The sequence below is a fragment of the Anastrepha obliqua genome, chromosome 6 (genome assembly GCF_027943255.1).
Source record: "Anastrepha obliqua isolate idAnaObli1 chromosome 6, idAnaObli1_1.0, whole genome shotgun sequence".
NCBI lineage: Eukaryota > Metazoa > Arthropoda > Insecta > Diptera > Tephritidae > Anastrepha > Anastrepha obliqua.
In genome coordinates this window covers 16,920,000-16,934,756 of record NC_072897.1, presented here as the reverse complement: position 1 = coordinate 16,934,756, position 14,757 = coordinate 16,920,000, and the positions used below count along the sequence as shown (strand labels likewise).

General features: G+C 41.2%; 1 protein-coding gene across 2 annotated transcripts in view; it reads left to right on the top strand.

Annotated features, from left to right (window-relative positions):
- The window catches only part of LOC129249943 (phosphatidylinositol 5-phosphate 4-kinase type-2 beta), a 136,434-nt gene extending 123,753 nt beyond the window's left edge, over positions 1 to 12,681 (top strand). For both annotated transcript variants that reach the window (XM_054889606.1, XM_054889605.1), the window contains exon 10: positions 12,299 to 12,681. In XM_054889606.1, the coding sequence (XP_054745581.1) occupies positions 12,299 to 12,415 (117 nt within the window). In that variant the 3' untranslated portion in view covers positions 12,416 to 12,681. The remainder of the gene's footprint in view (positions 1 to 12,298) is intronic.
- Positions 12,682 to 14,757: the final 2,076 nt, after the last annotated feature.

The window sequence follows — 14,757 nt, the reverse complement described above, 5'->3', positions numbered from 1 at the left end:
CTTTTGTATACAGTAAGAATATTGGAGCTGTGTACATGATTTCGCTATATGACCTTCCTCTTCACATTTAAAGCACCTGCTCATGTAATCATTTTCACTGGCATTTTCTCGATATATGCCTGAAATCGAGGCAACCAAAGCATCGTCGCGGTTGTATTTTCGAAATTTGGCCATCGCTTAGTAATTTGTTGGCTATTTCTGAAGATAAGGAAATAGTGGTTATCTGCATACCACTGTCTGCTTTCCCTAATGTTCCGATGTTTGAGAGGTTAACCTTGAAGTCACGAAGTTGGGGTTTTAAAGCTAAGCAGGTCTCTTACATTGTAGTTATCTCATCATTATCATGGATATCTAGAAGACACTCCTACGTAAAAGATTTGACCTCCGCTTTTCCTGTAAGAAGTTGCGCGACTGCAGTTTTCAGAGGGTTTGGTAAGTTTGAAATGAAGGTAATCGCTCGCTGTCTTACGTGTTTTGCGAACCATGGTTCTCATTCCTTTAGGGAAATTTTCGATTTTGACCGCCTTCCTAATTTCCGCGCTTTTCACTATGATAACCGAGTTGGCTTAACTTTTTGGCGCTTCTGTTTCGTGATTCTTGTCCACTTTCCACTTTCGCTGTTTTTTCTTTGTGTTAGCTGCTTTGCATAAACCAATAGTATTGTTAGTGTAAATTATGTGGGTTTCTATCTGCTTTATAGGAAGGGTTTGTGGAACCGGAAAAACCCCAGTTGTTGACTTAGGGATGGGGTTGTCTAGGACTGTTTCGTTTCCCCTTGATCAAAATTTTGTGACTCAATTCTTCCGCTGCATGGTCATATGAAATTGCGATTGCTTTCGCCAGTTCTCTAAAGCTTTGATTAACGGAGCGTTTTCCACTACCAATGACTTCAGTCAAGTCTTTAATGAGCTTGGGAAGAGTAATGAAGGCATTCTCTTCACCTTTTTTGGTCTCGGTGCTCTGCGTTAGTGCCGAAATGGTTGAAAATTCCGTAATAGCAGGTGTTGTCGATCGGATCGGAGACCTCGATAATTTCGACCTATTCGCGAATGGATTCAAAAGGTCACTTCCAATTTCATCATTGGTGACGTTTTAGGGCGTACGCTCCATTACAGAATCACATGAAACATCCGCCACCTCGTTTCCGCCAAATGTCGCTACACTTCGCTTTTAGCCGAGACTGATTCTTGTAGTTTACACACCTATCTTCCATCGATAACACACCAAAAAGAGTGTATTCGACTGTGGCTTACTTTTAATAGTTTTCTTAATTTTTTGTGTGCTATGAGCGTAGAATTGGTCGACCTGTGGCTTCGCGTTTTGGTTTATGTGGTAGGTGGGACCACAGTAGTAGACCGTGTATCTTTCAGCTTCTCTTTTATCGGTACGCATTTTTTCCGGCGGAAAAACACCTTTGACTTTTGTAGGTGTTGTTGACTTTCAATTTTTGTTTCTGAGTGTCTGCTTTAACCACACACTGTACAAAGTGCGGTCTTGTAATAATTTCCGTGATTCTATATGCTAGTACAGGGAAACCACCTAATGGGAGCTTGTGTTCAGCGCCAGATTCGACCCCAGTCAGGACCTGTCTGAACAGATCTTGTACCACCAATTTGTACTTGAAGAGCTACCAGAGTTTTAACAAGACGGAGGCGATTGTAGTGTTAGCCTATTAACCATTTCGGTGAGGTGTCGCCCTCGCGTACTGATGTGATATAATTGTACTTTCACCAACCCTATTTAATTAGAATCATATTCCAATATGCCATAATCAGGATTTTACCGTTGTCGGTTACTTCTTCTCCTTCTCCTTCACAGGATATGATATGAGACGCTTCTGTGATTGATGCTCATTGAATGCTCTCGTTGCGCTGTTGCCTCCCTCTCGTGAGTAGGCATCCTTCGTGGGGTATTCCAGTGTGGGTTTGGGCTGTTTATTTCAAGGGCGGCGACTACTCGGATGTTTATGAGGCCTTTTAAGCCGAACACTGCTTTCTTATCGAATTTTAGTCGTATCTTACAATAGGCATGCCTCAAACTTTCTACAAACCTTTTGGCGATTTAGGAAACTGAAAAAAAAATGTAAAAACTGATTACTTTGTATGAGAACACTTTAATTTTAGCTACTTCCATTAATTATGTTAAAATGATATTCTCAAATTGCTCATTGAGAATGGATTGAACATCATCATCATCCACAATACATCATATCGTTACGAATTTTAGTCGTATCTTACAATAGGCATGCCTCAAACTTTCTACAAACCTTTTGGCGATTTAGGAAACTGAAAAAAAAAAATGTAAAAACTGATTACTTTGTATGAGAACACTTTAATTTTAGCTACTTCCATTAATTATGTTAAAATGATATTCTCAAATTGCTCATCGAGAATGGATTGAACATCATCATCATCCACAATACATCATATCGTTCTTTGCAAGTGTTTCGATAATTTTAAGTTTTCTAATTCCAATATTAATATTTGGTTTCTTGCGCTTTCTTGCAAAATTTCAGAGAGGTAACTCTTGCTGATCTGTCTACTATTTGGATTTTCTATAAGACTATTCATACTTTCCGTTAACTTATTAATTTGCTCTTGTGTCAGATTTGTGGTATAGACTAAGAAAACGCGGCCTTCCTATATTATAGCGTTACTATTCGGAGCGAGTGAAGCTACTAATTTTTCCCATAACAGTCGGAATTACAAGCCTTATGGTAAACCTTGGCGTAATAGTCGTACAACAAGAAGTAAATTGAGGTAATCGTGGTGGTTACTTTTTTTATTTCATATGCTCCTTAAGAACCACTCTCCCTATAATGAGGACCGTGGTTTCTAAATCAGCTTCAACAGTTTCTTTTACGCGTAGAGATGTTAATTTTTAACCAAGCCTTCTATTAGTTTTTAACAAAACTGTTTCACAAAAACTGGAAAGTCCTGTTTTGTCTAGCTTTTGATTAAATAATCACAATGCTCCTTCTGTGCCTTTTTGATTTTATTCGTTATTTCATTCTTACGAAGCCGAAAAAATAATATCAAAAATAAATAAATAAGCAGGCTATCGCTTGATTGTTGAGTAAATTGATTTATTATACTCCATGGTGGCCAACAGAATGAGCTCAACAGTGTCATCGATTTTTCGGTACCTAGCGGTATTTTAAGGCACCTAGCGATTTCCAGCAAGGTGCTGGGTACTCTCTACCTGACTATTCGATTTGTTATGTAATGGAGGAGCATTAGCCATTTGGATATTGAAATTATTTGTCAAAATGGATTTTATTGTTTCAGAGTTCAGAGACTTGTCATTATCGTAATGAAACGTTTTCATCAGTGGGAAAAAGTTCATGAATTGATTAATTTCACATCCACGATGATTCTTGATTCTATTTGTTGAACTACCACAAACTTAGGCAACTTGTCAATACAAGTAAGAAATTATTTCTTATCAGTAGAGAAAATGTCTCTACCAAGATATTCTCCCACAGAGAATTGAATTGGGTAATTCGCGATAATGAATAATTCGTAGTAAATTGCATTTAGAACACTGTCTTTTACCACGTTTTTGGCCATATTCAATAGCGCCTCCTTGTTCGAAATACTTAAGATGTGTCTCGTTTTTTCTTCAAACATGACAAAAATGGCGTATGTCATTGAAGGCTCACTGTGAGTAGTGGCTAAATCTGACTTCACCTCATTCTCCAAAGCACGGATATTTTCCAGAGATAGCATATTTCGACATGGTTTTTCTCATGTTGGATTTTTGTAAGGAGACCGGTATAATCTGATGATGCCGCCTTTTAGCAGATCTCGAATTTCCTTGTTTCTTGTTACATATTTTTGTTATATAGTTTTGATTGCGCTCTGATAGTAGCGACAATATTTGTGTTGTACGAAAACATTTCGTGTGAATCTGCAAGTAAAAATCTTTTAGCTATCATAATTTCTGAAATTTTGCCTTCACTGTTTTGATAATTTTGTTTCACTTGTGGGAAATTAGCATCTACATATGCACTTTGAAACCGAAATAGATTCCGGACATTCATTATATACATATATATGTAATATATATATAATATATATATAATTGGCGCGTACACCCTTCTTGGGTGTTTGTCCGAGCTCCTCCTCCTATTTGTGGTGTGCGTCTTGATGTTGTTCCACAAATGGAGGGACCTACAGTTTCAAACCGACACCGAACCGCAAATATTTTCTTTATGATAAGCCTTTCCATGGCAGAAAGTCACTCGGAAATTTGACATTTCCTGCCGAGGGGCGACCGCTATTAGAAAAAAACTTTTCATAATTTTGGTGTTTCACCGAGATTCGAACCTACGTTCTCTCTGAATTTCGAATGGTAGTCGCGCACCAACCCATTCGGCTACGGCGGCCGCACCTTCGTTCTAGTTTGGTAATTTGTGTTTTCGATTTATCCTTGTATTGATCTCCGTAAGCGAGTTGAGCCCAATTACCCCGCCAAACATTCTAAGATTGGGCAACAAGAAAAATGTGCACTCTTTTGCAAAAATCCTGATGACACTTCTGTTATGGAAACTGTGGCAACCAGACTGAACGGACGACCCGATGGCAACCCTGACAATAACAGGACAATATAAAAACGCCATTGAACGAAGAGTTCGATCGAATCGCCGGCGAGTACAGACGCGTTGTATTAATTCGCATTACAGACATTAATCCTTAAATCTAATTAAATCCTAATTTTAACCTAAGTACTATTGTAATTAAAAAACTAAAAATAAAGATACGTTTTACTGAACCGAAAACAATTAATTGCCACTATACCCACAGTGGTGACCCCGTAAAAAAGGTGATAGTGAGCAAAAAGTGTCAAAACCTACCTAAAAGTGCATGTGCGGTGTAAGAGTGACGCCAGTGAAAATTCCTCGACCGTTACAGAAGCCAACTACCATAACGGCACATGAAGTAACGGTTCCTTCACAGCTACGTGACCCAACAACATGAACGTTAATGCAGAAGAAAACGATGACAGCAACGCAGCAGTGTTTGGAAAATTACCGTTTCCAAAACTGAATTCGAAGTATAACATTGAATCATGGTTTATCAAGGTAGATGCATGGTTCGAACTACATGGCTTTGGCGTACGTAAGGAAAAGGATAAATATACCGCCATCATTGCGTATGCTGATGATTATATCCTCGACCAAGTTTTTGAGCTTGTACGCAAGCCACCAACAATGTCACCTTATTCCACGCTAAAAAAGACCATCATCGAAAAATTTAGTGATTCAGCTATGGCCCGACTCGACAAACTAACGGGAATTCATTTGGGTGACGGTAAACCCAGCCATTTGCTGATCCAAATGCAGCGAACAACCGCGACGAACGATGAATCCGTCATACAACAATATTGGCTAAAACAATTGCCTGAAGCTGCACGCGCTGTTATTGCCGGTATGCTGCAGGCCCAACCAAGCACACCTTTAAACCAACTCGCCATTACCGCCGATGCAGTACTCGACGCACTAAGCCGTGACTCTAACTCAGCCTCACCAGTTCGAGCAGCAGCCGTCAACGCTATCGAAACTCCTACAACTCCTACAAATCAATTCACCGTACTCCAAAGGCAAATCGAAATGCAAGACATTGCCATCGAAAAATTAAGCAACAAATTAAGTATGCTTATGTCCCAAAACCGCAGCCGACAACGTGAACGTTCACGGAGCAAGGCCAAACGGCCGAATACACCACATCGCAGTACCAACGTTGAGCAATTACCGACCTGTTGGTACCATCGTGAGTATGGAACTCAGGCCCGTAAATGCCGAAATCCATGCGATTTCCCTACTAAAATCCAAACTTTAATAAAAAACTTAAATCTGCCGTAAGGATCGAGCTCGACAGTCCTGGCAGGGTAATATCGTCGAGCAACAAATCACAATGCGAACTAGAGGTAAAATTTTCCGAATTCACCAAATCTAAACGTTTTTTCATTCCTGACAGAAAATCAACTCAATTATTTTTGATCGATATCGGCGCAGAAGTATCGGTCATCCCAGCAACTCGTGCGTGTCGCTTGTCAAAATCTAACGGTTCCACGCTTTACGCAGCAAACGGTACAGCCATCAAAACGTATGGCATGATACGTCGCACGCTTGACTTCGGCCTTCAGCACAAACTTACTTGGAATTTCATCATTGCAGAAATAAAGTATGCAATCATCGGTGCAGACTTCCTCCGCCATTTCAATTTAATCGTCGACATCGTAAATTCTACATTAACTGTCAGCACTACAGCACCAAGGCGCGCGAACATATGCGCCTTCGGAAAAACAACAAGCTTCGAAACACAAGGGTACAACACTGAAATCGCAAACCTACTTCTCGAGTTCACTGAGATCTGTAATCCAAACGCATTAGCTCCATGAGCATCACAGACCGGAGTAACTCATTGCATCGAAACGAAAGGCCCGCCTGTTTTAACTAAATGCAGTTAAGGAAGAATTCGAATTTTTAAGCAGACTCGGTATTTGCCGCCCGTCGGAAAGCTCTTACGCCTCCCCATTGCACCTGGTCAAGAAAGCAAATGGTGAGTGGCGTCCTTGTGGCGACTATCGAGCCCTAAATGCGCAGACCATTCCAGATCGTTATCCTTTACTGCACATACAAGACTTCACACACTTCTTGTACCGAAAAAACGTCTTCAGTAAAATCGACCTCAATCGAGCCTACCATCAAATTCCAATCGAGCCCAATGACATTCCAAAGACGGCAATAGCTACGCCGTTCGGATTATTCGAATTCACGCATATGACATTCGGCTTGTGCAATGCTGCACAAACCTTCCAGCGGTTTATGCACGAAGTTTTCCGTGGACTCGAATATGTGTTCGTGTACATTGACGATGTGTGTGTCGCCTCAGAAGGTATCGAGCAACATAAAGCGCAGTTAAGACAAGTTTTCGAACGACTACAACAATTTCATCTGACGATCAACCTTAATAAATGCAAATTCGCTCAAAAACAAATTTCATTTCTTGGTCATATCGTCACAGCAGAAGGTATTAAGCCATTGCCGGAAAAAGTTAAAGCAATTTCCAATTTCCCTCTGCCAAAGATCGCCAAAGAATTGCGAAGATTTTTGGCGATGATTAATTTTTACCGCCGCTTCCTACCTAACGCAGTAGATCACCAAATACCACTGGTCGAATTAATCCCCGGAAATCGAAAGAACGACAAGACCATAATCAAGTGGACCGACGACTCAGTCATTCATTTCAACGAGTGTAAGAAACAACTAGCAAATGCTACACTCCTAGTTCATCCAGCACCAAACGCCCAAATATCGTTGAGCACTGACGCCAGCGATACCGCTATTGGCGCTGCACTTCACCAAATCGTCCACAACGAGTTTCAACCGTTAGCATTTTTTAGCCAAAAACTCACTGAAGCACCAAAAAGGTACAGTACCTACGACAGAGAGTTACTCGCAGTATATCTGGCAATAAAACATTTTCGCTGCATGTTAGAAGGAAGACCGTTCGAGGTAAGAACTGACCATAAACCACTTACTTACGCATTTCATCAAAAGCTTGATAAAGCATCACCGCGACAGCTGCGCCAGCTGGACTTCATCGGTCAATTCACCACCGATATTGTCCACGTTGCCGGCACTGCAAATACGGCAGCCGACACACTTTCACGCATAGAGGCAATTGAACCAAATTTTGTCGACTACAAGCACATCGCCGAAGACCAAAAACAATGCCCAGAGCTGAAAAAACTCATCGATGGCAATACATCCTTGCAACTGAAGTGGATAAGCATACCCAACTCCGATTTTAAAATATGCTGTGATGTAGCTACATCAGAAGTACGACCGTTCAACATCATCGAGAAAATGCATAGAATTTCGCATGGGGGTGTGCGCGCAACAACGAAACTTATCAAAACACGTTTCGTCTGGCCGAACATGGGAAAACAAATAGCTAATGTAGTCCAACGCTGTCTAAGCTGTCAACGTACCAAGATCAGTAGACACATGCGATCCCCACTACAACCAATTTCGTTACCATCGAGTAGATTCGAACACATTAATATCGACATTATTGGACCGCTACCGCCATCAGACGAATACCAATACTGTCTTACGATCATAGACAGATACACGCGTTGGCCTGTAGCAATCCCAATTAGAAATATTACTGCAGAAACAATCGCTAAAAAACTAGTCTGCGTTTGGTTCTCACGATTTGGTATACCCGTACGTATCACTACCGATCAAGATAGACAATTCGAATCACAGTTATTCAACGATTTATCACGCATGCTAGGCATATTACGCTTACGCACAACGGCATACCATCCACAAGCGAATGAAATCATCGAACGTTGGCACCGCTCTTTGAAAACAGCAATTACCTGTGATGAACGAGATGATTGGATTAATCGCCTACCTATAATCCTACTTGGTCTTCGTACAGCATTCAAGCCTGACATCGGAGCAACAGCTGCACATCTTGTATATGGTGCTAATCTCCGGTTGCCAGGACAATCGCCATATAAATCAGCCACAATCGGATTTTGCCAAACAGCTCATTGACGTGATGATAAAAATACGACCAATCCAAACCGCAAATCACGACGCCCCGAAAACTTTTGTATTCAGCAAACTGGCAGAAGCAACGCATGTATTCGTGCGCAAGGACAAAGCACGACCTGCGTTCGTACCAACATACGACGGACCATATCTGGTTATCTCCAGACACCCGAAATATTTCACCATCCAAATCAACAACAACAACAAAAGTAACATTTCCATAGATCGACTGAAACCAGCCTTTATCGAAACACTGCAATCGGATATCCAATCACCAAAAATGTCAACTCAAAAAAATCCAGACCAATCGCAAACAACACCATCACCATCAAATCAGATATCTGCAAGCAATCCGCCAACAAACCGTATCGGACGAGAAATAAGACTTCCCGTACGTTTCAGAACGTGAAGTCTGGGGGGACCTATGTGGCAACCAGACTGAACGGACGACCCGATGGCAACCCTGACAATAACAGGACAATATAAAAACGCCATTGAACGAAGAGTTCGATCGAATCGCCGGCGAGTACAGACGCGTTGTATTATTTCGCATTACAGACATTAATCCTTAAATCTAATTAAATCCTAATTTTGGCCTAAGTACTATTGTAATTAAAAAACTAAAAATAAAGATACGTTTTACTGAACCGAAAACAATTAATTGCCACTATACCCACAGAAACCATGGATAGATTTAACAAGAAACGGGATGTTTATTGGCCTTTTACTGGTTTCAAGCACCTGTATCATTGAAAAGTTTTCGGGGCGTCACTGCTAGAGTCCGCTCTACGTACGGTAGCAGTACGTAGCTAAACCATTTTCGAAGTCGTCTTTCTCATTATGTTCGTAAATGTCTGGAGTAGATTCCTCGGGTAAATCTCTGTACTCTTCACATTGCTGATCTTTATACTGATCTTCGTATTCAAGGTGGTTTACCCTTTGAAATTTCGGGCTTCTACGTCTTTCGAATTCGTTTTGCCTCATAACTGTCTTTATCGTCACTAATGTCATACGCTCTACTTCGTCGTAGTATTGCATGGGTGTCATACTTCCCAGTCGCAGGGTAGTCCACTCTGGTTCAGCCACAATTATTCACACAATCACACATTTTGCATTCGATAAACTGTATCTTCAGAAAATTTTAATATAATTAAAAATGTAATTCTAGGAAAAATGCACACATTTATTTTTTATTTAAAATTAACATAAACTTAACAAAACTTTACTCCATAAATAAAAAATTAGCAAAAATCAAGAATTCTTATATTCTTAATCTTCTTCATATTTTTAAGCGACACAATTATTCAGATAATTCAATTTCACAAATAAAATATTAAGTTCAATGAAATTTTATTATTTAGTAGGCGTTCCTTTTTGTCTGCTGACTTCATTAAATCTATTTGGCTTAGAGTTAACTAATTTCTTGGTCACATTTGGACTCCTGATTTTCGATTCCTGAGCACCTCCTTTAGATGGGTTTTGCTAGTTATGTTAACTTTAGCCACTCGCCTACCCAGTTCATTCCACAATGATGAGATTCAAGTCTGGAGGCTGTAGTGGTGTTGGAAAAATGTGGGGAACATGATGTATGATCCTACGCACATCGTGGGCATTATGCTTTGGATCATTATCTTGTTGAAAATAAAAGTTATTTCCAATACACAGTTTCTGCGCAGTTTCCTGCAAGTTTTCTTTCAAATATGAAGGTAAAGAGATTTATCCATACCCCTATCGGGTGTTTGGCCGAGCTCTTCCTCCTACCTGTGGTGTGCGTCTTGATGTTGTTCTACAAATGGAGGGGCCAACAGTTTCAAGCCGACTCCGAACGGCAGATATTTTTTATGAGGAACTTTCTCATGGCAGAAATACACTCGGGGGCTTACCATTGCCTGCCGAGGGGCGGCCGCTATTAGAAAAAACGTTTTCTTAATTTTGGTGTTTCACCCAGATTCGAACCTACGTTCTCTCTGTGAATTGCGAATGGTAGTCACGCACCAACCCATTCGGCTACGGCGGCCGCCATAAGAACATCAATAAATAAAAGTTTACTATTACACCCTCACCATTTTTCACTCTTCTTATTCTATTGCTTTTTTCGAATTCGGTATTGGGTTTTCTCTAGACTCGAATCCATCCGATTTAAAAATGCTGGGCTCACTCTCGTCGCTAAAAAATGACGTTGCTCCAGAAATCAAGTGACTTTCTTTTTTTCCCCCTTTGCGAACTCTAACCTCTTATTTTTATTGACTCATTATGCATATGCAAAATTATTTTTCTTTCAGCTTATTTCCGACCCATGATGTATTAATAACTCGGAAGTAAGACTTGAAATGACCAAATAAGTGTAGTTTTGAATGATCATATTCATACCGGGACTTATTCGAAAGCATGAAAATATGAGGAATCGTATGATTTTCGTTAATATTTTATTTATGAAGTAAAGTTTTGTTGAGTTTATGTTACTTTAAAATAAACAATATGGTAGTGTATTTTTTTAAAATAACATTTTTAATTACATTAATTTTTTCTCAAGATACAGGAAGAATAATTTTGTTCGTGTGTGTATGTAAAGTCTTAACGAGCTATGATCGCTCTAAAGTTGAGTACGGTGATGAATGATGCTCACACTATGTGTGCTTATTATGGCTATAGCTGCCATCGGAGTCCTTAAAACTTTGCGGTATAATCTGCTTTCCTCCATGAATCGTAAGATTTCCCTACTCTCGAAGTCCGGTAGAGGCTTTACTTTTTCGTATCTTATACCACTAACTGTCTTAGGCTTTTCTTTGCACTGTCAGGGCTGCGTCAAAAGCAAATTCAATCAATGCTTTTAACCGGGCTTGATTCATGACTTTCCACCAACCTCTTGCGCAAACTGTATTTATTGAATCATGCCTCACTACTTTCCAAACTCCACCAAACGCCAGATATAGTTCTTCCAAACTGTCGCCAGTAGTACTCATAAATAATGTTTTTATAATTTATTCAATTAATACTTAACACCTGCTTAACACCTTGCGGAATGAGTTTGATTGTTTACATAACTTAAGCTGTTTGTGCACTTATGCCAGTGCTCGTGTTAACTTAGGTACACACATATGTAGAAGTAGTATTGACAGTTGTTAAAAAGTTATGTATTTAAATAAAATATAAAAAATAGTGTATGGTTTTAAGTTTGGGAGTCAGAGAGCAAAAGATAATGATAATAGAGATGGGCGAAGAGTACGAGAAATCTCTACGAAAATCTAAGCGATGAGCAAGGCAATTAAGTTGCGGAAGGTAATCGTCACTTCATATCTCTGTCGCTTTCCTTTTTGTCTTTACTTGGCAATTTGCATCCCAATTCTTCTATAGCATATAGCCACACAATTGGTTTACACTTCTCAAAACATTTGAAAATCTTTCATTTGAGCCGCGCTTTTTGATTGTTTCTTGAACTGTATAGCTATCAAATAAAATTGAAAATATGTATAATATGAATAATATGTAAGCCTATGTAAAAAAAAAAAAAAAAAAAATGCTGTAGGTTTACATCGATAATGCCCACAATCGGGAAAATTACAAGTCAATCCGGTACGTTGAAATGGCTGTCGTTGCCGTTGAAATCTATATACATATATTGTTAGGATTACATTTTTACCTTTGCATGTCAGCTTCAAAACATGTTGGCTATTCTTCGTTTCATCGACCAGCTAATAGAAATTTACTTTATTTGTGTTTTTTTAGGCCGCCAAGGCAGCTAAAACTGTTAAATACGGAAGTAATGTAGATGGTATTTCCACATGTGATCCCGATCAATATGCCAAAAGATTTCTAGATTTCATGGATAAAGCAATCGAGTAATTGATTACCACGTTTGTGCCTACGAAGGCGCACACCTTTGGAAAATAAACTAACCAAATAAGTGAATTCAAATATTATATTTATGGCTATTAGGAATCGTAAACTTATGTATGTATGTCTCTATATACGCCGTGCGAATTATATATGTACATGTGCACATGCGTTTGATTAGGATTTCCGAGAGATCATGTGAAAAAAAAATATTTTTTTTTTTTTTTATTTAAATAGTAATACAATAAAACAGCATAAGCTGCTTTACCACTTCATTTGTTTATTTTATTGTGGAATTCAATTGCTTACATCAGAACAATTTTTTTTTTTTTTTACTTTACAATACTACTGCCTTCGCGATGGCAGACACCTTGCCGTGGTGCGGAGGCTTAGTCGAATCACTAACCAGACCTTACCAATGGATGATAGTGTTGTCACTTGAATACTTTCCAGTATTGAGCGAACGCACTTCATTCCCTTGGTTCGGGCTGCTTTTTGAACGATGACCAAGCTCTGCCCTGGGTCGGAACAAGGTGTTATACGACCCGTGCCGAGGTTCAGCCTGGCTGGGGACCCAGACCAAAAATAGCCCAGTCTTGAACGGAGTGCTCCGGATACCTGGCGACCTCCGGTTCTATCTAGCCTTACCTGTGCACACGGACCTCTGCACAGGCGGACCTCCCTTGTCCGACACTCGTGGGACCAAAATGAATACGTCTAATAAGAAAAACATTTTTCACAAGGAGGTCGGTCCTCCCAAAAAACCAACAAAGGTGGCTTCGACTACTGCTACAGCCGTGAGCAAGGCAGTGGTCAGACCGCCAATACTAGGAGCTAGAGGGGGCCTAAGCGATAGGGCTGGTCCCAGCACGAGTACTGCAGGAGGCAGCGGGGGGCGAGGAGGCTTGGGTAAACCGGCCTCAAATCAGTCAATGGCAGAAGCTGCGAGGGCAACGCTGCGCGGGACAAATAACCCCCATCCCACCTCAACCTCTTATAGAGGACGGGGGTCGGCACCTGCTTCTAGGATCCACCGGCAGGTTGCCATAGAGGGGCCTAGTACCTCTAGGCAGTTCATAAGCGTAGAACGGGGGGGGGCCGGCTAAACATGTCCGCCCCTCAAAACAAAATTATTACGAGAAGAAGGCGGCCAGCAGGGTTATATTTAGACTAGGGGAGGTAGCAACAGACCAGCTAACCGAAGACCAGGCTAAATCGCTAGAGTGGGCAAAGGGAGTAATATCCGACTTGGGAAAACCGGCGGATGCTACTCCCAAAAGACAACGGTCTGCAGAGCAGACAATGGAAAGGGCCGCCAAAAGACAGAAGGTAGGTGGCCAAAAACACCAAACTTTTAGTGAGGTGGTAAAAGGCGGCGGTGAGATACTGGCCGTCATCGACAAAGGAGAGGAGGAAGGAGTGATTCCTATGGAAAAATGGAGGTGGATTGAGGAGGCTATCGCCGAAGTGTACCTCCAAATCCTAGAGGAACACCCCGGACCTCCTCCCCTTTGTCATGACGCAGGCTGGTATCAAGGTAGAGCTAAACTCATCGCCTGCGAAGACACTAGGTCAGCCACGCTCTACAGGTTGGCCGTAAACAAGATAGGAGAGGTTTGGCCGGGTGCCAAACTCGATGCGGTCAGCAAGGACGAAATTCCAAGCAGGCCTCGAGCTCGAGTTTGGATTCCGGCCAAGCCGGCAGAGCCAAGCAAAATAGAGGAAATGTTCAAATCCTGCAACAGAGACCTGCCAACGCATAATTGGAAGGTAGGTAGAATAGAGGAGCCAGTAGAAGGTAGGCGACAGGTGATGCTCATCCTCAATGGAGAATCGCTCGGCCCACTGGCGCAGAAAAATAATGTCGTGAGGTTCGGGTTCGTTGACGCAACCATTCGAATCTATCGCAGCGACGAGCCAGCTTTGAACTCAGATGAGGAGAGTGACAAAGCCAGCTTGCGGAGCGATACTGCTGAAGGGTTGGCCAACAGCCAATGTTCAACCGACTCGGAGAGGCTGACCGGTGTGGGGCCGCTGTTTAACGAAGACGATCTCCTCGCTGACATTGAGGGTGGGGAGACCTCGGAAGAGGACGTCGAGGTCACGATGGTGGAGATGAAACGGACAGATTCTCATGAAGCTGATCCAAATTAATCTCCACCACTCCAAACTCGCGTCCGCGCATCTTTCCGTCCGCTTGGCTGCCGGTGGACTTGACATAGCCCTCATTCAAGAGCCGTGGATATACGGCAATAAAATCTGCGGACTCGGAGTGAAGGGCTTTAAACTGATTGCCGTACAACACAGAGGTAAGATCCGTAGCTGCATCCTCGCTAAAAACAATATAAATA